Below are 23,527 nucleotides of genomic sequence, written 5' to 3' on the forward strand. Positions count from 1 at the left end.
CTTGAGGGGTAACAGTGGGAAATAGTCACATTCTGGGTCTGTTTTGAAGGGCAAATGCACAGAATGTCCTAACAGCTTGAGTGTGCAAGGTAAAGACAGAGACTCAGGTTACGTGGCCTGGACAACTAGGAAGCTGGCATTGCCAATGTAGAGATGGGAGAACCGTCATGAAGCAAGGCTGGGAGTGGCAGCTATGTTCAACTTTGGATGCGTCAGGTTTGAAACACATGCCATTTCCTAGGTAATGGACTTAAACCCTACACATCGCACATCCCTTTAAGTTCAAGAATCACTTGCTGAATTCTTCGGCTGGTTGGGAGATACCACTAATTCTTAATCAGTTTATTCATTTTGCACCCATAATACAGTATTATAATGAGATTTTTAGAATAGAGGAAAAATGTCCATGCCTCTCACCCCAAATAAAACATTTGTCCCAAATGGAAAATTCAACATTTTATACAGATCACATGGAAAAGAGAAGGAAGCCTGCAGATTATAAGTTCACTGTGACAGTTGAGAACCAACTACAAAGCATGTATTTTAAGGGGGATGATATATTTTCTATATGTGGGACCCTTCACTTCTAGTGTATTTTTATTGAAGTATTTGAATATCCTGATACAGTCATGACCTACATTAAGCACAGAAAATAGATTCAAAAACCACTTGAGTGTTTCTTAATTTCAAAATTATCTCCATCGTTTAAAAAAAGTGGTAGCAGTTTACCTATAAGGATCACATTTGGCATTATGAGGATGAGAAAAATAATAATTTTCTAAAAGACAAAAAAAAAATCTTTTTCTTTCTAACTGGTGCTGTGAAGAAAGCCTCCAGAAGATATTTTAGCTGATCAAGTAACATAAATTAATATCATGATGTAATCTTCAGGGAATAATTTCCAGCAGATGTGGGAGACAGAGAGAGCAGACTTCTGCCTGCACTGCATTTAGAATCCATGTTTTTCTTTTCAGGTGGGAATCCCCGTCTCCTAACTCCACACTGCTCTTTTAAGTTAAATGATGAATTTGTACATTATCATTTAAAGTGGGTAAATCAAAGACCCATCATTCTGTTTCTTACACCTCCTTTTCTCCATAAGGTTTGGTTCCTTTTTGAGCTGAGCATAAGATTTACTGGAATTAAAAAGTAGGGGAAAAAACCCAAAGAGAAGCTTTGGAAAATTTCATCAACAGAGAATTAGATACAAATCCATCGTACAATGGTAATCGCACAAAATAGAGAAGCATGGGGACTGTGGCTCTGGAAACGGGGTCACAATTGAGTGAGTTCTTCAGTGCCCATGCGAGAGTTAGTGTACGAAAGCATTAGCCAGAAATGAAAGTGGATGGCAAAAGGTTTAACAGAGCAGGGCTGTATCAGGGTTTGAAATGGGCCATGGTATGACACTCTGACAAATGCTGTAAATTCTTTCTGAGCTTGCTTGCCACCACATCACTGGCAATACCTCTCCACAGGGACTGAGGAGACTTAGTAGCTGTGACAGAGACATGGTCTATGGGTTTGGTGAGGGTTGTGTATGTCCGGGAGGTGGTGGGGATGGCCATGCTAATGAACATTCTTTCTACAGACCCAGTACTTCTAACACCACCCTAGTAAGGGCTGATGTCTTACCATTTTCCTTAGAATTTGAGTTTCATCTAGCGAGGATTTCTCCACAGTGTGGTGCCTGTATCACATCTCTCCATTAAAAGCTGAAAGAAGCAAAGATGGGAAATTCACTGTGCTTCCCAGTAAGCCGAAATGGGGCCACCCGACAACGAGGAACTGCTTGGTTGTTGGCTGTCACAGTGATGGTGAAGGCAGACCTACTCTTGTTTGTGAATGGCAGTGAAGAATGCCACCCCTCTTAACTTCTCCACATCAACACATATAGACAAATTGTTCACACTGATAGGCCCCTCCACGGTAACTCACTTCACACCTCCCCTCTCTTCCTTGTTATCACTAAGATAAAACAGCATGTTTCGGCTGTATTCTACCTCTAACCTTTCCTACACAGGCCACACTGACACAACATGACAGGTTTATGTACCTCACACATCCGATCTTATCGAGAACCTGGCAGTGACAGCTCGAGAAAGACACCCACCATCACTCACTGAATGAGTTCTAAAAACAGCAGCAAACCACTCATCCCCTCACACGTTTTAATGACCCGTTTTATGATATCCCCATTTTTAGATGCATTACTGACTACGTGGCCTCAGAGGGGCCACAGCGGAGGGCATGTGGCCCTGTCCTGTTTTATAACATTAAAAATCCCAGATGGATCTGCATTCACTTCAATTACCCTTTGAGAAAGGAAAGGTCAAGGGCTGGTTTTAGCTTTTACCTGCCACCAGCTTCACTCAAAGCGGAAGTCATAATGAGAACAGAAATGCCAATTGTTTTCTCTCTTTCTAGCATTCCCAGGCAAAGAACAAGAACTCTGACAGGCTGCTTTGTCTCAGGATAGTATCCCTGACCAAAACACATAAACAAAAAATAAACCCAAACTTAAAAATTAAGTGAATTTAAAGGCTATTTTTTATGTTTTCACATTTATTTTAGTTTTTTTTTCTTTCCATTTATTTGGCCTAAACATTTTCCTGTGACTACAAGCATATTTTATACCAAATTTAGTATGTTATTCTTTTTGAAAATTACTTACTTAGTTAAATTTAGTGAATTTTGTAATGTTGAAATACCACAATCACTACTACATTTCAGGATCTCCTGCTTCTTATAGTTAAAATAGGATGATCATTTAGCTACACTAAGATCTTAATTTTGTCATTATCTTTCATGGTTATCATCAGAAGGCGCCAAGCAAGCTTCCAAAGGAGGGAAGCAACCACCAGTTCTACCCAGCTCTGAGACCTATGAGCCACAGCCACCAGCATGATACTGTAAACCTGAGTGCTGTAGTGGTACGCACACCTTTGTGGTAACCAATCGCTCTCTAATTGGACCCAATACCCACTCAATAAGCATGCCTAGTACTAAAACCGAGTAACTATCCAGGGCTAATGAAGTCATGGATCTTGGAGGAAAAGCCCCAACTTCCATTTTACTAAACCAGCATAATCCCTCACTACATTCTCAACTTATATTACTTCTCTGCTTTACATTTTGATATATCTGGTTTTGTTTGTTCCTTTTAAGATACAGTAATATAGTTCTGTTTACTTATTTTTTTCTCTGTCCTGAGGATTTAGTTCAGGGCCTGGTACACGTTAGGCAAACACTGCTCCTTTAGATACATTCCTGGAGTGTAGTGGTCTTTATCACTATAAAGTATGCCACAGTGTGGTTATGTAACACATATGTATACTCCGCTTTATGATGCTTCAATGTAGGCTAGCGCCTACTCATCTTGACCAGTGTCTGAAAATTTCTTTAGGGTACAAGCCTAGGATTCTAACTTTCTGGTCATGGGCCATGACATTTTGAAGTTCCCTGGACACCGACAGTCTAGAGGAGGCGTGCTGCTGGTGGCTGGCAGGCAGCAAGGCAGGGACTAGGGTTTCTCCGTCCTCATGTCTGCTGCCAGGGCTGCACCTGGGATCACAGCTGAAGAGCCGGCGCTTTAGGAAGAGGAAACCGATTTCATTACTTCTTCTGAAAAGATGTGGCTGGTGAAGTTTTATTAGGTGACTGAAGTTAGCCTGCTGTACAATTTTAGCAAGCAGATTTTAGAACTAAAAATAGGTAACAGAAACACCCAGTGTGAATGATTGCATCAAGCGCTAAATTCCTGGTGTGCTCTACTGGTGGTACGGGTCCTGTGCACTGACCTGCTCCTGGTGCTGCTGCGTTGAGGTGGCCCAGCACCAGGATGTGGTGTTTGGAGAGCATGGCAACAGAGTGCTACCGTCCTGAATGCATTCATAACACCCAGGCAATGGCCTGGACAGAGAATATTAATTTGCCTGTGTATTTCTCACAAATTAAAGCGCAAGTCCTACTGGTCTGGCTATTTTTATATGTTTATATACAAAAAGAGTCATCAATGTTAATGTTTTTATTTTATAATTTTTTATTTTATATCAAAGTGTCAGAGAAGTTCCCCTTATTCCTTCTGTGAGCACTTATAAAAATCTTGACAAGAAGACTTCACACATTTCAGGGTAAAGGGCATCAACAGGCTTATACAGTCTGCAAATGGTTAACATTTAAACTGGAAAGAAACTGATTTCATTTCAGATTTAGCAATATAAAAGGTCAATTAAGGACAAAAAATGTTATCAGTAACCAAAAGCATTTGCTTACATCATTCCAAATTTACAAAACAAAGTATCTGTTTTCTGAGTCAGAGAACAGGTTCAGACATACTTTCCCATCCATCCGTGCTGCTGCGGTCCATGGCTGTCACAGGGACACTGACTGCGGGCACGCTGCGAGCAGCTCTGGCGTCACCACGCTGCTCTCACCTCCTTTCCTTCTTCTCTCTCAGCAGCTTCTTGCTCTCCTCCCTTCTCCTTTTGTTCACTGGGTTCCGAGGATCGTAGATCTCAAACGTGTCTGAGTCCTGCATGCTCGCGTCCTTCACCTTCCTGCTTCTGTCCTCAAACTGGAGCACGTGTGACATCCTGAAGAAGAGGAGAGAGGCCCAGTGAGCTCAGGCTGGGAACGCCAAGTAGAAATTTATCCCCCACTCTCACACAGGGAACCAGGCAGCAGCCGGCACCAGGAGGGGTCGCTGCTTACAGGTGCCCATCCCACCTGGAAAGCGGTTCTACAAACACATGCTGTGGTGAGGAATCTCACTCAGGGGCAGAGTGTCGAGCATGTGCAAAGCCCTGGGTTTGGGTCCCCAGAACTGCATAGCAGAAACAAAACAAAACTTTGGAAAACATGCCCGTCTACTTTGCATTTCTAGGAGTCTTTGCCCTCATGCTCAGTGAGGATTCCTCCCGGTGAGAAACTATGATTTCTACCTGCGAGTCTCCTAAAACCACATTTGAACCTCTGTCCTCTTTCTTTAAGAGTACACTCAACCATAGAGAGCCAGCTGTGGAACCAGATGCCAGCCAATAACCAGACCTATCTGCTGTTTGTGTTCTGAGTGGTTCAAAGGGTCAAAACCAAGGATTACACTAAAAACAAATCAAAAACCAAGCCAAAAAAAAAAAAAAAAATAAATCCCACCTTTAAATGATGTGTTAGGGCTGATGTGCAGCTCAGTGGCAGAGCATTTGCCTTGCATGCATAAGGTCCTGGGTTCAATCCCCAGTACCACTAGCAAATTAACAAAAACCAAATAAACAGTGACAAAAGTGTGCATCTATAAGATAAACGTTTGAAAAATAACCAAAAGTGATGTTCAAATTGTGTTGTGGCTGTCTTTTCTGGGAGGGTCTGAGCTTTTCTATCCTAAAGGGACTGGAACTTCTGGCGTAACTCCATGAACTACTTTTCTCCTCTCACTGTTGATTATAAAAGTTTACTATCCTGCCTTCCTACTTGAGCAAATGCTCACTGGTCTTAAGGTATCAGCATGTGCTTGATTTCTAAGTGGTCATAAGCTAGCCATCCTTAGCAGCAGGGAGCTGTGCCAGCCCTTAGCTGTGCCTCCATTGTGAGGAGTCAGCAGTAAACAGCTGAGTCAGAAGACGTCAGGGCAATTGAACCAATTAGGAAAGAGAAAAATTCAGTTTTTATATGAATAAATAAAAGCGGTAAGAATTTTCTACTAGTTATTTAAGTGAAAAAATCCAGTTAGTATCAGTTAGTGCATCTTAAATACGTATTTCCTTCATCATAGCAGACAGGAAAAACAAAACAAAACCCTGCATATGCCCCTTGCAACTTTCAGAGGAGCTCACATATGACAGTGATTTCCTTTGATCTGTATAAGCAGAGATTTGGACAGTTGGTACTGTCAGGTTCCCCTGCAGCAGCATAGATGATGAGTGATATTTATTTGTATAGAAAACTCTATGAGTATGTTCAGATTTTGAAGATTCCTGAAGAGATTTTGGGAGGAAAGGAAAATATTACAGATACTGCCCTTTTGGGGATATGCATATGGACCATTACTACTTCCTCCTGTTCTACTTTAGAAGGTCATGGTGATACAGGGAGTGTCAGTGACATACAGATGACCTACATCATATTTACACAGGGTAAAACACATTCAAATTACTATGTGTTGTCATTAATAATACAGTTTGTTCTGACTTTAATAACTGATCTCAACACAGGAAGGAGCCGCGCCACACGTGAGAACTTCTGACTTCTAACAGGTCCATCACGTACATATGTGGATTCCTTACAGACTCTGATTTTCTTGTGTTTTAAATTTCCTATGGTGTTTATTTGGGTGTTAGCCTCTGAGAGTGCCCAATTCCTTGAAAAAGTTGACTTTTTTTTTTTTTTTCAGTAACCAGGGAAATAAGGAACCAGTAGATCCAGCTGGAAACACAACTGGATTTAACCAATTAATGTTGACTTATCTAGGTCTAAACAATCAGTGACAGCTCATGTCACTTCTGAAAGTCAACTACCAGCAGCAACTTCTTGTTTCTGAACATTGGCTAATCGGTGGCAGACTCACCCAAGTGAAGTGCTTCTGAAAGCCAGCTAAACAGCATCAGCCTCTACTACTGAGGCTGCTGCTAAGCCCTAAGCAATTCCCCTCCTCCTGGGCTCTACAGAACATCTTCAACTTGCTTCCCTTGGCATGCTGGACAGGAGAGAGTCATCTGAGAGGAGAGAACCCCAATTGAGAAACTGCCTCCATAAGATCTGGCTGTAAGGCATTTTCTTGGTTGGTGGTTGATGGGGGAGGGCCCCGCCCATATGAGTGGTGCCATCCCTGGGCTTGTGGTCCTGGGTTCTATAAGAAAGCAGGATAAGCAAGGCACAGGGAGCAAGTCAGTAAGCAGCACCGTTCCATGGTATCTACATCAGCTCTCGCCTCCAGGTTCCTGCCCCATTTGAGTTCTGTCCTGACTTCCTTTGACGATGAACAGTGATGTGAAAGTGTAAGCCAAAGAAACTCTTTCCTCCCCAACTTGCTTTTTGATCATGTTGTTTGGTCACAGCGGTAGACACTTGGAGGGAGACAGTGGATAAAGTAAAGCTCTTTATATTTTGGTAATGCACGGTATGACGAGGCCTCTCCTCCCATACTCCTGCAGTCTGTCCTGTGTACCCCACAAAGTGCACCGTAGGAAGGGGAGCAAGTGCAATAGAGCGGCAAGGCTGTCCTGCTGAAGGCCCTTTACATACCACGGGAGCTCAGGCCCTGCGCTGTGAGCTCCTAACAGTCTCCCATCACCGACACCTAAGTGAATTCCTAAGCTGGAATCACATGTCTTTCAAAACAACTGTATTTAATACTTCGATATCGACGCTTCACTTACCCCACTACCCTAGTTAGGTTATTAGCCTTTCCACAAATTCATTGTTCTGTTTAAAAAAAATGATCCCACATTCTGCCTCCAATACAGATTTTTTTTTTATGACATCTATTTCCAGTAGAGATTATTCATATTTCAAAATGACTTTATTTATCAGACTTTGTCAATTAAAAACATGAAAAGGTACCTTCCTCCTTTCAATGCCATGAGACAATCTTGCAACTATTGGACTTGGTTGGTTCTGGTATAATACATGAAATTTAGGCAAGTGAGCCACAGAACCAAGTCTACAGGAAGAAACCTCTCTCACAAATCTGAAAAACATAGAAAGCCATAAATTAAAGGAGCTGTCTGCTTCAGCTGTTTGTTTCATACGCCTCTGCTACAGAGGTCCAAATTTTTGATTAATAGCAATCTTCAACCCAGAGGAAAGGAGGGGCTCTCAGCTTACAGACTACTTCAGCTTTAACACCACAACACTTGGGATGGCTGGCTACTCCACAATAGTGTGGAGTCTTTAATAGCAAGAATGGCTCACCCATTTATCTTTCCACATGCTTTGGTCACTTCATTTTTAAAGTGAAAACAAAGTAGTTATTATGATTTTGGGTATAATAAACTCCTGACCTCTGTGCCTCCATAAATCACACACTGTATGAATTGAAAGCTTGCCCACACTTCGGTCTCCTGGGAGGGTACATATGCAGACTGAGAACTTATTTCATCCATCCTGGAGGTGCTGGCACTTCAGTCTTGTACATCCCAATAACTCAGTCTTATCCACTCGGTGACTGGTTATAAAACTGGCCAATCAGAGCAATGAATTCTTGTGGAGTTAATTACACACTAATCATTTACATGTAAGAATTTCAGAACTTGTTTACTTGAAGGCAAAGACAGAAGTTTCATTCGGATTAACACAATCTTTAGCATAGACTTATGAGATGGGGCCTTCCTATCTCCAGAGTGGTGTTGTACAAGGAAATTTATTCTGATGTGGGACTGTGTAAAAGTATAAACAAGGTAAACAAATGGTTTTTTACTGACATGACATTCAGTATTAAAGTTCTCAGATAACTGGAAGACAAATTATGGGATGGCAGTGACATCTACGCAAAAGCCAGAAGATCTGATTCTGAGCTCAGTACAGAATCCCAACATTAGCAACTCATTTCTGATTAAAATGAAGTGAAATGATTTATCCCAAGAGAATGTAAACAGCCTTGCTAAAAGATTTCATAGCCATTCCTTCTCAATTCCAAGTCACCCCAATTTAAGAACATTTCCCTCTTGAAATAAACATGTTTATTTTGTTTTCTGAGATGGATTTGCTATGCACCCCGGACTGGCCTGGTACCTTTCTGGGTGCTAAGATTACAGCTATGTGCCACCATGCCCGGCTCAAGAAACAATTATTCTGCTATTCTGCTTTATTGTTTTAATTACTTAACTATTCTTCCTCTTCAAAGTCTTCTAGATTCTGAAAAGCATTTCTTATTCATTTCTTTTATCATATGCCTTTACTCAGGAACACTATCAGATCAGACTAAAATAGTTCAGGCAGAAGCACGCGGCATTCCAACGTGCAGCGCTTCCTAGCTCCCCAACCTGACTTAGCTGTTCATCACCTCTCACTATTTTCTAACTGTCTTTTCCTGAACTGGAGGAGACGCAGGTGTCTGAGACAGTGTATGCCTGCTTCACAGCTGTATGCCCAGTGCTGAGCACGGTGGTTTTTCATGAGAATGAAATCTTCAGACCCTTGGTACTGGCCAAGCCTGGCACCAGGTTTGCTAGGCAACCACTTGACCTTCTGTGGGCAGGAGCTGTCTTTTATTTTAACGATAAGCTTCCTGAAACACCTACTGGGCTGCAGAGAGTCTCAAGTCCATTTTCCATGACTTTTGCCAGCTCAGCACACACTAATGGTTGCTCTTACACTGCACTCTATCAGGCACCGCAAGGTTTTGCCCCCTGACAGACTTCAGGGGGAGACCCCTCCTGCTCCTCTGCACCTCCCACAGCTCCTAATGGAGAGCTCCGGGAGAGGATTTGTTTTGAAAGCAACATTTTTCTAAGTGCTTTTAGAACCCTTCCATCAGACGCAGGGTGCATGTGAAAATCAGCTGAGTGTTTTTAAAAATCATTCCTGCCAGGCTTCTATCTTCAAAGGTATCATAGAATTTAATTATTCTAGCATAAGGGTCCCAGAACTAATCATTAAAAACTTCTCACTGGTTATTTTTAAATGTAAGGAGCATAGAGCCAAAGATGAAAAACCTTTACATTTCTGCACTGACTGATTTAATTCCATTTACCTTTGCTTTGTTCCTTCAGAGTGAGAGAACAGCAGGTTCTTTGGTGGGGGGGACATTTATACTATTTTATTTTTGTGTATGAGTGTTTTTCCATATATCTGTATACCATGTGTGTGCCTGGTGCCCATGGAGGTCAGAAGAGGGTGCTAGGTGGAGTTATGGTTAGTTGATAACTACTATGTAGCTGCTGGGAACCCAAGCCAGGTCCTCTTGCAAGAGCAGCAAGTGCTCTAAACTGCTCATCATCTCTCCAGCCCCAAGACTGGGTTCACAATGACAAACTATTAACACACCTGACAAGACCTAAGTGGTCCCGAGTCTGCTCCGAAAACTGAGTGATTCCAAGGGCATAGTCCAGTCCTTATAAGTGGTATGAAAACGAGGCAACGAGCTAGACTCAATCATCCACTCAACAAACATCTGAGGGCTTCTTATGAGTGAGTCCACTGCTAGCTACTGACAGCAAAAAGGCAAATGTGGCCCAGGCTCTGCTCTCCAGAAGCAAACTGTTTATTTGGGAGAACACACAGACACCACAATGTGGCAAACATGGGTTTTGGAATGTTAAAGTGTGAGACAATAATCAGAGCATCCACTGATAGTGTTCTCCAAAAGCTTTCCCATGCTGCCTGGCGGCATTTGCACTGGCTATGGAGAGGCAAGGAAGAGATTATCACCCCCTCCTTTTTCTCTGCAGAGCTGGAGGCTGAACCCAGGCCTGTGCAAGCTGGGTAAGCACTCTACCGCTGAGCTACACCCCTAGCCGACCAGTCCCTTCTCACAGGCAACTTCTGAGAAGGTAGAGGAATCTGTATGCTGCTGACCAGGTGGTTTCATGACAGTTTTCAGAGGTAACAGGCTTTTATCTGCAACGATGGAGTTTTAACCCTGAGAATCAGTCAAATGTTAGTTCAGTGCGAGGTCTAGTAAGACAAAAATCAGAATGGGGAGAGCTCATTCTGGAATACAAGAAATTACAATGTAGCTCTAAAGGGAGGATCACAAGGGAACCCCAGGCTGGCCTTTGTTTGAAGCAGTTCCAAAAGAGACACTGCAAAGGCCTCAAGCAACCAGGGCACATCTTTGGGGAAAACACTGCTTAGAAACAGCATTTACTTCCATCATGAATCTTGTTAATGTCTTAAACCCTATTTCTGGAATTCAAGTCCCAGCTTCTTTTTCTATTTACAGTTAAGACGCCAGCTATGGCCCCATCCAACTGCAGGTCTGAGGGGAAGAAGCAGGGCCCAGGATCCGTCCCTGTGAGGATGGGTGTCTGACAATGTCAGGGGTGAAATCAGGAAGGGTTGTAGGGTTGCACTGTGGCCCATGGCAATTTCCTGGTCTTTGCTTCTTTCTCTCTCTCCCCACCTCCCCTCATATATTTTCTTTTTCTTTCTTTCTTTTTTCTTCTTCTTCAGAAAATGCAGCAAATCTAGCTGTGAAAAACCTTATGGTTAAACCCTTTGGTCCATTATCTACAGAAGGAGCCCTAAATTTCTTATGTGTCCTCTTTTTTTTTTTTTCTTTTTCCTTTTTTTGGTTTTGGTTTTTCAAGACAGGGTTTCTCTGTGTAGCTTTGGGCCTTTCCTGGAACTCACTCTGTAGCCCAGGCTGGCCTCGAACTCACAGAGATCTGCCTGCCTCTGCCTCCTGAGTGCTGGGATTAAAGGTGTGCGCCACCACCACCCGGTCCATGCCTTCTTTAACCTGGCTTTCATATGCCTCGCTATGATCTACATGATCCCCTATCTTCCATTCCAGACATGCTGGACTCTTGGGAGCTTCCTGAAGAATGCCTGCTTTCTCCAACCTCCTTGCTGCCTCTGTATTTCCACGTCTTCTCTCTCTCTTTCCTCCCTGCCCTTGGCTGTGCCGCCACCCTGGCTCCTGCTTGGCTTGCTTTCTCCTGGCCTCCCTGACAGTCGAGACCATGGCTCTAGCCTTCTTTTTGCAAGCCCGCCTCTCTGGGGTGCTGTGACGAACAGAGCTGTTTCATTGGCCTTTGCACCTCATCATCCAGCAGTGCTTGTTCAGAAGAATGATGATGATAAGTACTTGTAAACAAGTCAGTATTTCTGGGACTCATATCACCTCTAAAAAGACCTTTGGCTAGAATACTGATTGTCTTTACTTTTCTCCTTGATAGTTTTAATATACAATTCCAAATTATTTAGCAATTACAGGTTGTATAAACTCCTTAGTTTCCAGGCAAGTAATTCACCTTTCAAACGTTCTAGCAAAGAAAAGGGCTAGTTAGTACTAAAAACAAGGAATTTCTTCGGACAGCACATATGTGCTATAATAATCTAGTGCTGACCTGTCTCAAATGGGCCAATTAAACAGCTTAAAGATTAACATCTGCTCACATTTTCTCACATTGAAGTATGGGAAATGCACTCACTGTCCTCAGACAGCCTTCTAATTCCTGGTTTGAATGACCTTGTCACTCTTTGAGAACATATACATAATTTGTTATAACACAATTGGTTTGCATATTGTGATGACTTTGTATTTCCCTATTAACTTAGAATTCTTAAGAAACCCAACTTGGTTATTATTTCAGTTTGTCATTCTTTAGACTACAGATCACAAATGAACATGATTTGGGGGAATGGTTTGAAAGGTGGAAACAGCCTTTGTTTGTAAATACACATTTCAGCAAGACAAAACAGTTTCTAAGTGTTGCCTCCATTGAGTCTTTGAAGGACCTCAATGCTCTGCTAGAAACAGACTAAAGCATTCTTCTTTCTGTCCATGTCACTTCTCTGGAATGTTCTATCCCCTCCTTTTCTGGTCATTTCAAAGCCCATTTCTTCCTAAAACCGTTTCTCACTGCTTTGGTCCTCAGAATCTGCTCCTACATTTGAAGTTCTTCAATATTTCCTAGGGAGACCCGCATGAATGAAGTCAGACTCGAGTTTGACTCACTCATCGGGCTGTGGGAATCACAGGCCTGCTTCCTTACCTGTGATGAGAAGATGGTGAAGTTCAGCCTATTCACTTCACACAGTGCTAGAAGACTTGGCCACCATGGCAAAGGGGTCTGAATATCGCTTTAACCCATGTACTTCCTGTGTCTTTCTCAGGACTATAACTAAATTCCATGGACCTGGTGTCTTACAAACAGGAATTTATTTTCCCACAGTTTGAAGACAAAAACTGAGTCACTTGACTAGGGCACTCTCTCCTTGGTCTACAAGATGGCTTCCTCTTACTGTGTCCCCACATAGTGTGAATGGAAAGAGAACTCTTGTCTTTTTTTCTTCCTAGAGGAACACTAATCTCTTCATGGTGGTTTCACCCTTATGATCTATCTCATTGACACCTAATTTCTTCCCAAATGCTCTACCTCCAAATATTACCATATAGGGTATTAGACCTTGAGCACCTGAATCTGTGTGTGTGACTAACTATACTACCTACAAACTATGTTTGTACAAAAAATATTTAACACTTTCATGATTTGGCATTTTATAATACTGACATTCATTATTTTTATGTTATATCATCACATACATACACTTTACTTGGACCCAATCAGCCGTGGATGCTTACATGTACATTCATTTCTAAATATGATCTGCTTCTATTAGACCATAAACTAGTCAGGGACACTATTTATAGTAAGAATTAAAGTAGACCAATGCTGAGAGGAAAAGGAAGGATATGCTAAAAGGGTTCTTCAACTTCCAAGAAGGCACACCAGGAGTATGTGTTCATAGTGGACAGCCTTTGGGACACATTGAGACTGGTCACCTCTAAGCCTGGAGTGGACTTTTTACTAGGTATTGGCCTTACCAGTATCGAATTCTCTAGCTTCCAGTGCCCAGGCTATGGCAAACTAAATGTCTGTCAAAGCTATCCAGCATACTGATCACACAAAAACACTCAACATTTACCCTATGCCTTTTCCCTTGTAATGACTTCATCCAGGACATCTAAGTACATTTCACTGTCGTATTTCCTTAGGCTATATCTTGTCTGTGTGTGTGTGTGTGTGTGTGTGTGTGTGTGTGTGTGTGTGTGTGTGTGTGTGTGCATACAGAGGCCAGAGGAGGACACTGGGTGTCTTCTATGGCTCTGAGCCGTATTCTCTTGAGGTAGGGTGGGTCTCTCACTGAATCTGGAGGTAGACCAGCAGTCAGCAAGCTGCAGTGTGATCCTCCTGTCTGCCCTGCCCATTCCCCAGTGCTGGAAAAACAGGAATGCCTGAGGCCAGTCTGGCTTTTCTTTTCTTTTTTTCTTTTTTTTTTTTTTTTGTAGTTTCTGGGGATTTGAAGTCAGGTCTGTTCAGCAAGTGCTTTTACCCACTGAGCCATCTCTGCAGATCAGAGTGTCCTGGTTTTTGTTCCCCTTGTGAATTTTGAGGAGTGCTAGTCAGGTCTTTGCTATGTGCCATGCCACTGCAATCTGATGTTTTTCTTATGGTAAGAAGTGGCTTAAAGGTTCTTGAGCAGGTGGCATTTTTAATCACATGGCATTCCCTTTCTCCTTTTATCAGAAACTATGCTGGCCACTTTTGTTTGTTTCTTTTCCTCTTCCTACTGGTATTCTTATTGGATTATATGAAATTTACAGGATAATACTGTAAATTGGAAAGATAATTTGGTTTTGGATCCAGAGGTGGCACTCACCTATCTCTATAATAGTTTGCAGTTGGTCTTTTACATAAAGATTCAGAGAATTATTAAGTCTGTTGCAACATAATTGATGACTGATGGGTCAGGTTATTTTTAAGAGTTGTTATTTCAGCTCCTCTGCCTTTTATGGATCTATTCTGTACCCTACCACATACTGAAGGCACTCTCAGGACTTTCAGGAGACATGAAGGTCAGCTGGAGTTCTCTCTTCCATTTTGCAGATAACAGAGCTGAGGCTAGGGAAGGGCCCAGAGGAAGTTCCTACTCTGAAGTCAGAGTCCTAGTTCACAGTCCTGAAAACTGGGAAGCCTAAGGAGAACTGCTGCTGCTGCTGGAGAAAGTTTTCTGCTAATGAAAAAAAAAAAAAAAAGACCAAAATAGTTTCCAGAAATTTGAAAACTGCTCACAAACACTTGGTACTTATTATAAGTTTGCTAAGAAGGTGCATTACAAAAGTCACGTGTACTTTAGCTGCTACTTAAACTATAAAAGGCTATCTGATTAAAAATTTAACATTTCTTATATCTCTTAGGATGTTTAAACATGTTCTAAACAACACTTTTATTTCTGTTTTAAACTATCAGAACGTTATTTTTAGGTTAAAAACTTAAGGATTTTTAATTTTAGATTTTTTTCTTCATTTCTGATTCCAAGCAACCTACTTAAGAATTAAGACGTTGGGGTTTAGGTACTAGCATGCATCAAAAAGAAAAGTGTAAATCTTTTTCTGAAATGAAGTATGCATCTGAGACCACAGTAACACATGGGAGCAGATGGGGCAGGCAGGAAAATGGACACGCGCCCTGAGATGGAAGCAGTTAAAAAAGAGCCCCAGAGAAGCGGGGCCGGGGCACTGCCTGGGTCTAGCAGAGCAGGTGGCACAGACAGAGATGCCTGAGAGAGGGGCGGTGGGATGAGGAAGAAGAATCAAGATGGAAGGAGGCTTAACTGGGCAACAGAAACTGACCTAAAGGAATTAGACAGACGTGAAGCCAGAAACAAGAGAACTGTTTAAAGCTGACGGCAGGAGAAAAGGATGAACAGAACTCGAGCTAACAGAATGAAGTTCAGGAAAAGAGGAGCTTAACAGGCATAGACGTTTGGAAAAAGAAAACAGCTACAGAAAGCAGGGTACTGTCCCTGTTCACCACTAACATGGAAAATCTCCTCATTCTGAGTTTTAAAGGAACACTGCTCCTCTGGGGTTTTGAAAAGCCAACTCTAAACACTGTCTTTCATTTTCCTTAGTTAAAAACGATTAGTAAATATTGGGTACTGTTAGACTAAATGTGGAAGATATACTTTTCCAAATAACTTCGGCAGCAGGAGAATGCACTTCCTTGGCTTTCTTGCCCATCTAACAGAGTAACACTGAGCAGAACCAGGTGGAAAGATTTAAGACACTTTCCAGAAGACAACTGCAGTATGTGTTCTTACACCTGCTGGGAGCTTTAACTGACAGTTCCGCCAGGAACATGAACTCTGTGGCCAGCAGACTAACTGCCCCACAGAGGGAAGACACAGCTCCCAGCCAGAAGGTCTCCGAAGCAGCGAGGGCACAGGGCTGCCTGCTCGTCTCACTCAAATCATACCCATGATCAAAGCTTCCCTCATGATAGAAAGGTATTTCAGGACAAATTGCAGGGAACAATAGAGTCAATGCTGAAGAGCTTTCTTCACTCAGAAGACAAAAGCAGCAGCGGAGGTGACTTCAGAGGCTGGCTGGAGAGCTTAGAATTAAAATAATCACCATTCCAGAGTCAGCAACTCTGATGAGGCCCTATTTATAACGAACCACACTGGCCTTTTGCAGGATTATTTATAGTTCTGTATAAAATGAACAGTAACCAAGGACCCTGGTCTATAATCATATTTCTTCTGACTTCATTTGATCCCTACCTAATACCTGGCTAAGAGAGAGGAATGGAATAAAACATTTGTATTACATCGAACTCACGATTTTATGCTATCCAAAGTTGAACAATGTCTGTTCTGCCATATCACTTCTTGTTTCCACACTTTTGAGTCTAGTCTCATGGACAGAGTCACTATTTCATTAAAATGAGGCATTACTATGCATAAATAAAATAGACACAAAACCCCCAAACCTCAAAATGTATCTCCGACTGTTAAGGACTATGATAGAAACTAAGCTCAAGTTAGCCACTGTAAGTGGTTATAGGTCAACTAAAGAAAAGTTCTAGAAGTTATCAACTGTAACAGAAATGGTACAAATTCCAATTATGGTCCTGACAGATCTACTGACTTCAGTGGTGACTTCTTAAGAACGGACAACATCAATGATGACAGCGACACATTTACAGATCACTGACTGTTCTTAACATCTTACTAACCCTTTATAAATAGAACTTCGCTTGATCCCAAACTGACCCCAGGCCCACAAACAAAAAAAGTGCCAGTATTACCCTCACTTTATAATCTGAAAAACAATGACAGAAAGATTCCATAACTTCTCCAAGATCACAGAGCTAGGAAATTTCCAAGCTGGGATTCAAGATTAGGTCTAACCTTAAACTCCCATGCTCATAACCACTCTATTATTTATATTTTTATGAAAACACACAGGAACTTCTAAGTCAAGCTAAACACACCTATAAATTTCTCCCCAAATTTTAATTCTTCAAATAATACAAATAATGTTAGGGATGTAGAATTTAACATCTTCCAAGATTTATAAGAGGTTGGACAATTTTTTATTTTAAGAGCTACTAAGTCCTAAAGTTACATTGGCAGCTTATTGCTACAGTTGAAAACAACAACACTACTGTATCAGAAAACATGAAAAATATGCAGACTAATTCAGAAAAATCGTTGCTTGGGTGGAAAAACCTCAAATGGCATTTGAAACAGAATGCCATAAAACACTGATGTATTAAGTTTCCTTATCTAAGGGCTGGGAATGTGGCTAATTTGGTAGAATGTTTTTATGGTGTACAGAAGACCCTGGGCTTGAGCAAACTGGACATGATGGTACAGACCTGTAATTCCTGCACTTGGTAGCGGGGTTGGGGCATGCAAAGCAGGGTGACCAGAAGTTCAAAGTCATCCTTAAATACTTAGAGAGTTTCAGAGTAGCCTTAGCTATATGAAACTCTGTTACAAAAACCAACCAACCAACCAACCAACCAACCAACCAACCAACCAACCAGTTTCATGAGAGTAATGCTTTACTTTTTATAGCTTGCTATAATATCTTAATCATTCTGATCTTTCGCCATCTCAAGTTCCTCCCATATAATATACTAACAATATCTAGCTTGTAGGGTTAAATGGGATTGGTGATATGTGAATATTTAGTATTTACTTATACTTCTACTTTTTTATTATTTTATTATTTTTCTAGTCAAGGTCTTATTGTAGCCCAGGTTGGCCACAAGCCAATTGTGTAGCCAAAGCTAGCTTTGAACTCCAGATCCACCAGCCTCCATCTTCTGAGTATTGAGATTACAGGCATGTACAACCTTGCCCAATTAAATAATTTCTTTTTTTTTCTTCTTTTCTTTGAGACAGAGTCTCATTCTGTAGTCCTGGTTGACCTGGAACTTGTTAAATAGATCAGGCTGGCCTCAAACTCAGAGAGATCTATCTAACTGCTTCTGCCTCCTGAGTGCTGGGATCAAAGGCACATGCCACTCTCTTGCCCTGCTTTTTTCCCTTTTGTTTTGAGACAAAGTCTCACACTGTAGTTCAGACTAGTCTTGAGCTCAAGGCAACCTTCTTGCCTCAGCTTCCTCTCAGGCGCTGGAATTTTATAGACATAGACCATGCCACACACAATTTAAGTTTCTCACTTGGAGGTATGAAGATCAGGAGTTCAAAGTCCACCTCAGCTACACTGCAAGTTTGTGCCAACCTGAGTTACATGAGTATTTACCTTAAAAGAAACCAACCAACTACCAACCAATCAACCCACCCACCCACCAACCAAACTTCAAAACAAAAGAGCTCAAGTGCAAGTTTATCAGTTTAAATAATTCCTCTAAACAAAGAATGAAACATTACTGCTACATTTGACTCGGAAGTTATCCGCAGTAGTACCAGAGAAGGAAGGGATTATAACTAATTCAAAATGTCAAGTGGTTGAAAGCCTAAGGATCTTTGGAAGAGGGTTTTGTAGCTTGCATTTATACTTGGCCATCCTTGCCGTGTTCTGGGGATTCACAACAGATAAAGCATGAGGAGCTGAGACATCTACTCTGAGACTTGGTTCAAATTTCATGTGTTACTGGTCAGTGTACCAGAGAGGAAATGGAAAACACCTGACCAAATGTCTCATTAAGAACACATATATACCTGGACCAGAAAGATGGCAATTAAAACACTGTATTCCATTCTTTTTTTCTACATGCTAGTTATTTTCCACGTGTGATCTTTTCCATTTCTTTGAAGGGTTTGTCTAAAGACTAATTATTTCCTTCTTGGCACCAGGGTTGTAATTCAGGTCGAGGCCACCTGTTAAATAATGGGGCTTTCTTCTTTATTATTGATTCCATGGTCTATTGTCTAAGTTTCTTCCAGGTGTGGACAACTCAAAGAAAATACAAATGTAGCACATTATCCACGCAAGCTTTAAAAGTAAAAATGTAAGTGCAGAACAATAAAGGTCCACCTTACCCTCCATGTACTAACCAGCAACATGCTGCCAATAGCAATTAAAAAGTGGGGTACTGGCAGAAGAACAGACAAAAAAATTAATATAAAATAATGAAATGAACTTAAAAATACTCCAGACCTCACTCTGATAATATCAGTTGAAGAAACAGGATTATTCATTCGGTAGGGTACAATTTAGAAACAAAAAGTTCTAACGTTGGCCTAATATACCAAATCAGTTCCAGGTGGGCTTTTGATGGCAGTTAAAAACAAAAATAATGGCACAGAACACTAGGGAAATATATAAGCATATTCATATAATCTTGGGATTATGAAGACTACAAGAATAGCATCAGGCAGAAAACATGTAGGGAAATCCCCACATAAGTAAATTATAAGGCAGTGACAAGTTCTTAAAAATATTTCAACAAAAATAATATCAGTGATATTTAGTAGCTTTTGCATATCAATTAGAAATGTAAAAATAGGGCTGGGGACATGGTTCATGTGGTAAACAGCTTGCATGAAGACCTACGTTCAATTCCCATCACCACATAAACTTGATGTGGTAACACATATTTGTAATCCCAGGATTTGGGAAGTGGAGGCAAGCAGATTAGAAGTTCAAGGCCACCGTCAATTACACAGTGAATGTAAGGCCAATCTGGTATAAAGGAAAACACGTCTCAAAAAACAAAAACAAAAATCCTAACACTAAACACAAAAGACATAAAACATAAACTTCATTACTGAAGCAAAGGGCCAGATAATGTTTTCAAAGTGCTCAGTTTCACCATTAAGCCAAGAAATACAAATTAATACAAAGGTGCAGAGATTAACAAATATGTATCTCTGAACTGGGATGCAACACATACCTACTCACTTATTCTCTGAGACAGAACTAAACGCCTCTGCCTTGCTGGTGTGGGTACAGAGGGTTCCACGTTCTACAGTGCTGTCTAGGGAAACTTGTCATCGGCCTGCTGGGGTGGTCCTTATGAGTGGTTAAAGGAGAGGAGGAGCAAAGGGGCCCAAGGAGCTCTCCAGGGTGATGCGAATATTTGATCTTGTTTGGTTGATATGGGTGCACATACTTGCCAAAATTCATCACAGAGATAACAACTGTTTTGTTTGTTTTCTCATTTATAAATTATACTTCAATTAAATTTTTTATGAGTTTTTTGTTTGTTTGTTTGTTTGTTTTTTGAGACAGGATTTCTCTGTGTAACTGCTCTGGCTGTCCTGGAACACTCTCTGTAGACCAGGCTGGCCTCAAACTCACAGAGATCTGCCTACCTCTGCCTCTCTGCTAGGATTAAAGGTTAAAAAAAAAAATCCTTATTTAGCAGTTTTATTTCCTCTTAGCCTCAGGAAATAACACCCAATTTATTAAACAGTTTATCAGTTCATTTACTCATGAAGGGCTATAATTAAAAATTAGATGAATTTTTCCAAAAAAGGACAAACAGTAAATTTTGCTTATGACAGAATATTATAACACATCAAATGAGACACTGTAAAAAATAATGATATGGAGAACATTGATGATCTACTGAAAAGACAGCATATAAAAAGAAACAAGGCATGATGGCATCCTGGAAAAAAAATCTTAATTAGCTTTTCCTAAGTAATATTTAATTTGAGATATGGTCAAAGTCTCAGATCATGTGATGATTTATTAGTTGCTTGTGTACCATGGAAACTAACATTCTCCCTCTCTCCACACCCCTTACACTGGCTTTGTTCCTGTATGTAGCAATCACAATGAAGTGACTTTCTCCACTATGTTACACCCACCCTTAGGACTCCTACTCCTTAAACTTCATTTCTAATAGAAATAGTGGGCTTTATGTGTGCACAGGTTTTTGTCCATTTAAGATGATCTTATTAATAAGATTAAACAAACAAAAGGCATCCTGAAGAGAGCCTAATGGCTTTATATTTCTAACACAGAAAAGGTAATCTCTCTTCTAAATTTATATTAACTAAACTCTGCCAGACTTAGCATTTTATAATCTGGATTCAGCTAAAAAATTAAAAAGTCCATGGTTTCTAAAAACAAGTCCACCGTAACCAGCACACCCATTAAAGCAGAAGCAGCAGATATGAGTGGTACATTGTAGGGACATATCTACTGTCTCTCCAGGTCAGAAAAGTAACATTATCTTTCTTCTATATTTCTTTTATATTTCTTTCAGGGGATTAGGTGAAGAGAGTTGTATCAGTAACATTTTTGTCAACTTACAGCGTTTTTATGCTGCTTAGTAGTGGATCAGGCCTTGCTAAGACAGTCCCAAGCCCTTCTTTCTTCAACACCTGTTTCCAGAGCTCCTGCTAAGTGCTAGACACTGTGGTGAATGCCTTACATGAGTGTGCTAACTCATTCTAATAAGTGTGCTGAGCATGGATATCTCCATTTTAGAGGTGAAGTTAGGCTGCTTCCTTGAGGTCATTCAGCAATCAGTGTCTGAGCAGGGATTCGAACCCAGGCAGTCTAAGGAGACAGTCTACTATATAAATGTGTGATAATTCAATGCATGGGATGACAGCAGATTTTGAACTCCTAGTAGAAAAAAGAATGTGCAAAGCACTCCACAGCTGAGAATGGATGATATGTGCTATAATCTGCTCCAGAGGTGGGTACTGTTGTTTAGAATCAAAGGCCCCTAAAAGTCACCTCTGAAAGTCAAGTTCAACTTCTTTCTTGTCCTAGTGGTCATTATTTCATGGTGGAATCACTGTTGGTAGAATCTGGTGTTCTGAAAGAAACATGTGCTCTTAAAAATTGCAAGCAGGCCTGGAGAGGTTGCTCAGTGGTTAAGAGCACTGACTGCTCTTCCAGAGGACCTGGGTTCAATTCCCAGCACCCACATGGTGGCTCACAACTGTCTGTAACTCCAGTTCTAGGGGACACAACACTCTCACACAGACATACATGAAGGCAAAGATACATAAGATACATAAGATAAAAATAAATGAATTATTAATTTATAAAAAAAATCTATATTAAGAAAAGAATTGCAGCTGGGTGGTGGTGGCACACGCCTTTAATCCCAGCACTTGGGAGGCAGAGTCAGATGGATCTCTGAGTTTGAGGCCAGCCTGGGCCACAGAGTGAGTTCCAGGAAAGGCCCAAAGCTACACAGAGAAACCCTGTCTTTAAAAACCAAAAAAAAAAAAAAAAAAAAAAAAAAAAAAGAATTGCAAGCAACCCTACCATTTACCATGGGAGCAAACAGTTTGGTTTCTTTTAACTTCAGTCCCACATTTACAGAATGGGAATAATACTAATTATCTGATGGAGTTGGGAAAACATATCCTGCCATAGCAGTTCCTTATCCTACAAATGTGTTCTTGTGAAGGCTAATGGGGATGAGACAGGATACAGGACATGTAGGATGCCTTGAATCCAGTGCATACAAGCATTTGTTTCCTGAATAAATTTGTGGGAACCAGAGCCACCTCCATCAGCAGAAGTGCTAGAACGAAAGACCATGGGGGAAAAAGGGAGTATATTTTATCAACAATAAGTGATTTCTATCATGAGTTACTTTGTATAATTTTAATAATCTGAATAAATGACAGCTGCTTAAGTATAATCAATCAGGGCTTGAAAAGAAATGAAGGGATTCCACATTAAAGTGACTCCTGAGGTATGTCCAAACAAGTGGAAGAGCCTGGAAAACCTACATTCCACTTCGGGCAGAACAAATTCTGTCATTTTAAGCCTTTCCTTGGCTTCTATACATTTAATGTAGTGTATTGAGAGAAATCAGATGAGTTGGACAAGTAATAGTACTCTCCAGAACCTCTCTCAGGCCAAGTAAATACCTAGCCAAACACTGAAGGGCCCTGTAGTATAATATCCCAAGGTTTCCGTGTCCGGTGTATTACTACATCCTTCCTCCTATGGTCACTGATGCTAAAATCTCTTTCTAGGCAACAAGAGCACAAGTGTCCCAACGTCAAGGTCACTGCAAGTCCTACTGTGCAGGCCAGGCTCTTGCTACAGAAACACATCCTTCATTCTCAATGTCATCCTAAGAAGAAACCTTCCTCACAGTGACACCTTGTCACACCTGGGACAGTGTCCTGTCTAACTTCACTTCTCATTTCATGTCTCACATTATTTACATTGAGAACACTCAAGTAAAATAAGAATAACTTTCACAATATGCAGACCTACTTGAATAAACTGAACCCATAAACACAGTGGCATCACGGAGGACACTGTGAGGTTTAGGTCACAGAAGGTATTTGCCTATGATAGGCTCCACATGCTTCAAAGCACATTCTGGGGGGGCATGTTGTCTAAGTTCTTTTTTATTTTCATTTATTTATTTATTGAATCTAGAGTCTTTACTTGATAAGAAACACTGGTTTAACGAGACTCTTCAACTGAATGTAAGCATACAGAGCAAGGGGAGGCAGATCTGCTTCTTTGAAATTACTCAGTAACAAGTGTTTACAACAAAACACTCTCCTTCCGACTTTACAGACTACCAATATTTTGTTCCAATTAACTGAACCAAGTGAGTTTTATTAACTTGATTTATGGCTTCAGGCATTATCCTGTTATGAT

General features: G+C 40.9%; 1 protein-coding gene and 1 non-coding gene across 2 annotated transcripts in view; one reads left to right on the forward strand and one right to left on the reverse strand.

Annotated features, from left to right (window-relative positions):
- Positions 1-327: 327 nt before the first annotated feature.
- Cwc27 (CWC27 spliceosome associated cyclophilin) overlaps positions 328-23,527 on the reverse strand; it is a 185,039-nt gene continuing 161,839 nt past the window's right edge. The window contains exon 14 of the mRNA XM_052743231.1: positions 328-4,595. Within this exon, the coding sequence (XP_052599191.1) occupies positions 4,433-4,595 (163 nt within the window). The 3' untranslated portion in view covers positions 328-4,432. The remainder of the gene's footprint in view (positions 4,596-23,527) is intronic.
- On the forward strand, positions 5,174-5,250 carry Trnaa-ugc (transfer RNA alanine (anticodon UGC)). The gene has a single exon. It is a non-coding gene; the product is annotated as a tRNA-Ala (tRNA).

Source organism: Peromyscus californicus, unplaced genomic scaffold (assembly GCF_007827085.1).
Source record: "Peromyscus californicus insignis strain IS unplaced genomic scaffold, ASM782708v3 Scaffold_18__1_contigs__length_77618521, whole genome shotgun sequence".
NCBI lineage: Eukaryota > Metazoa > Chordata > Mammalia > Rodentia > Cricetidae > Peromyscus > Peromyscus californicus.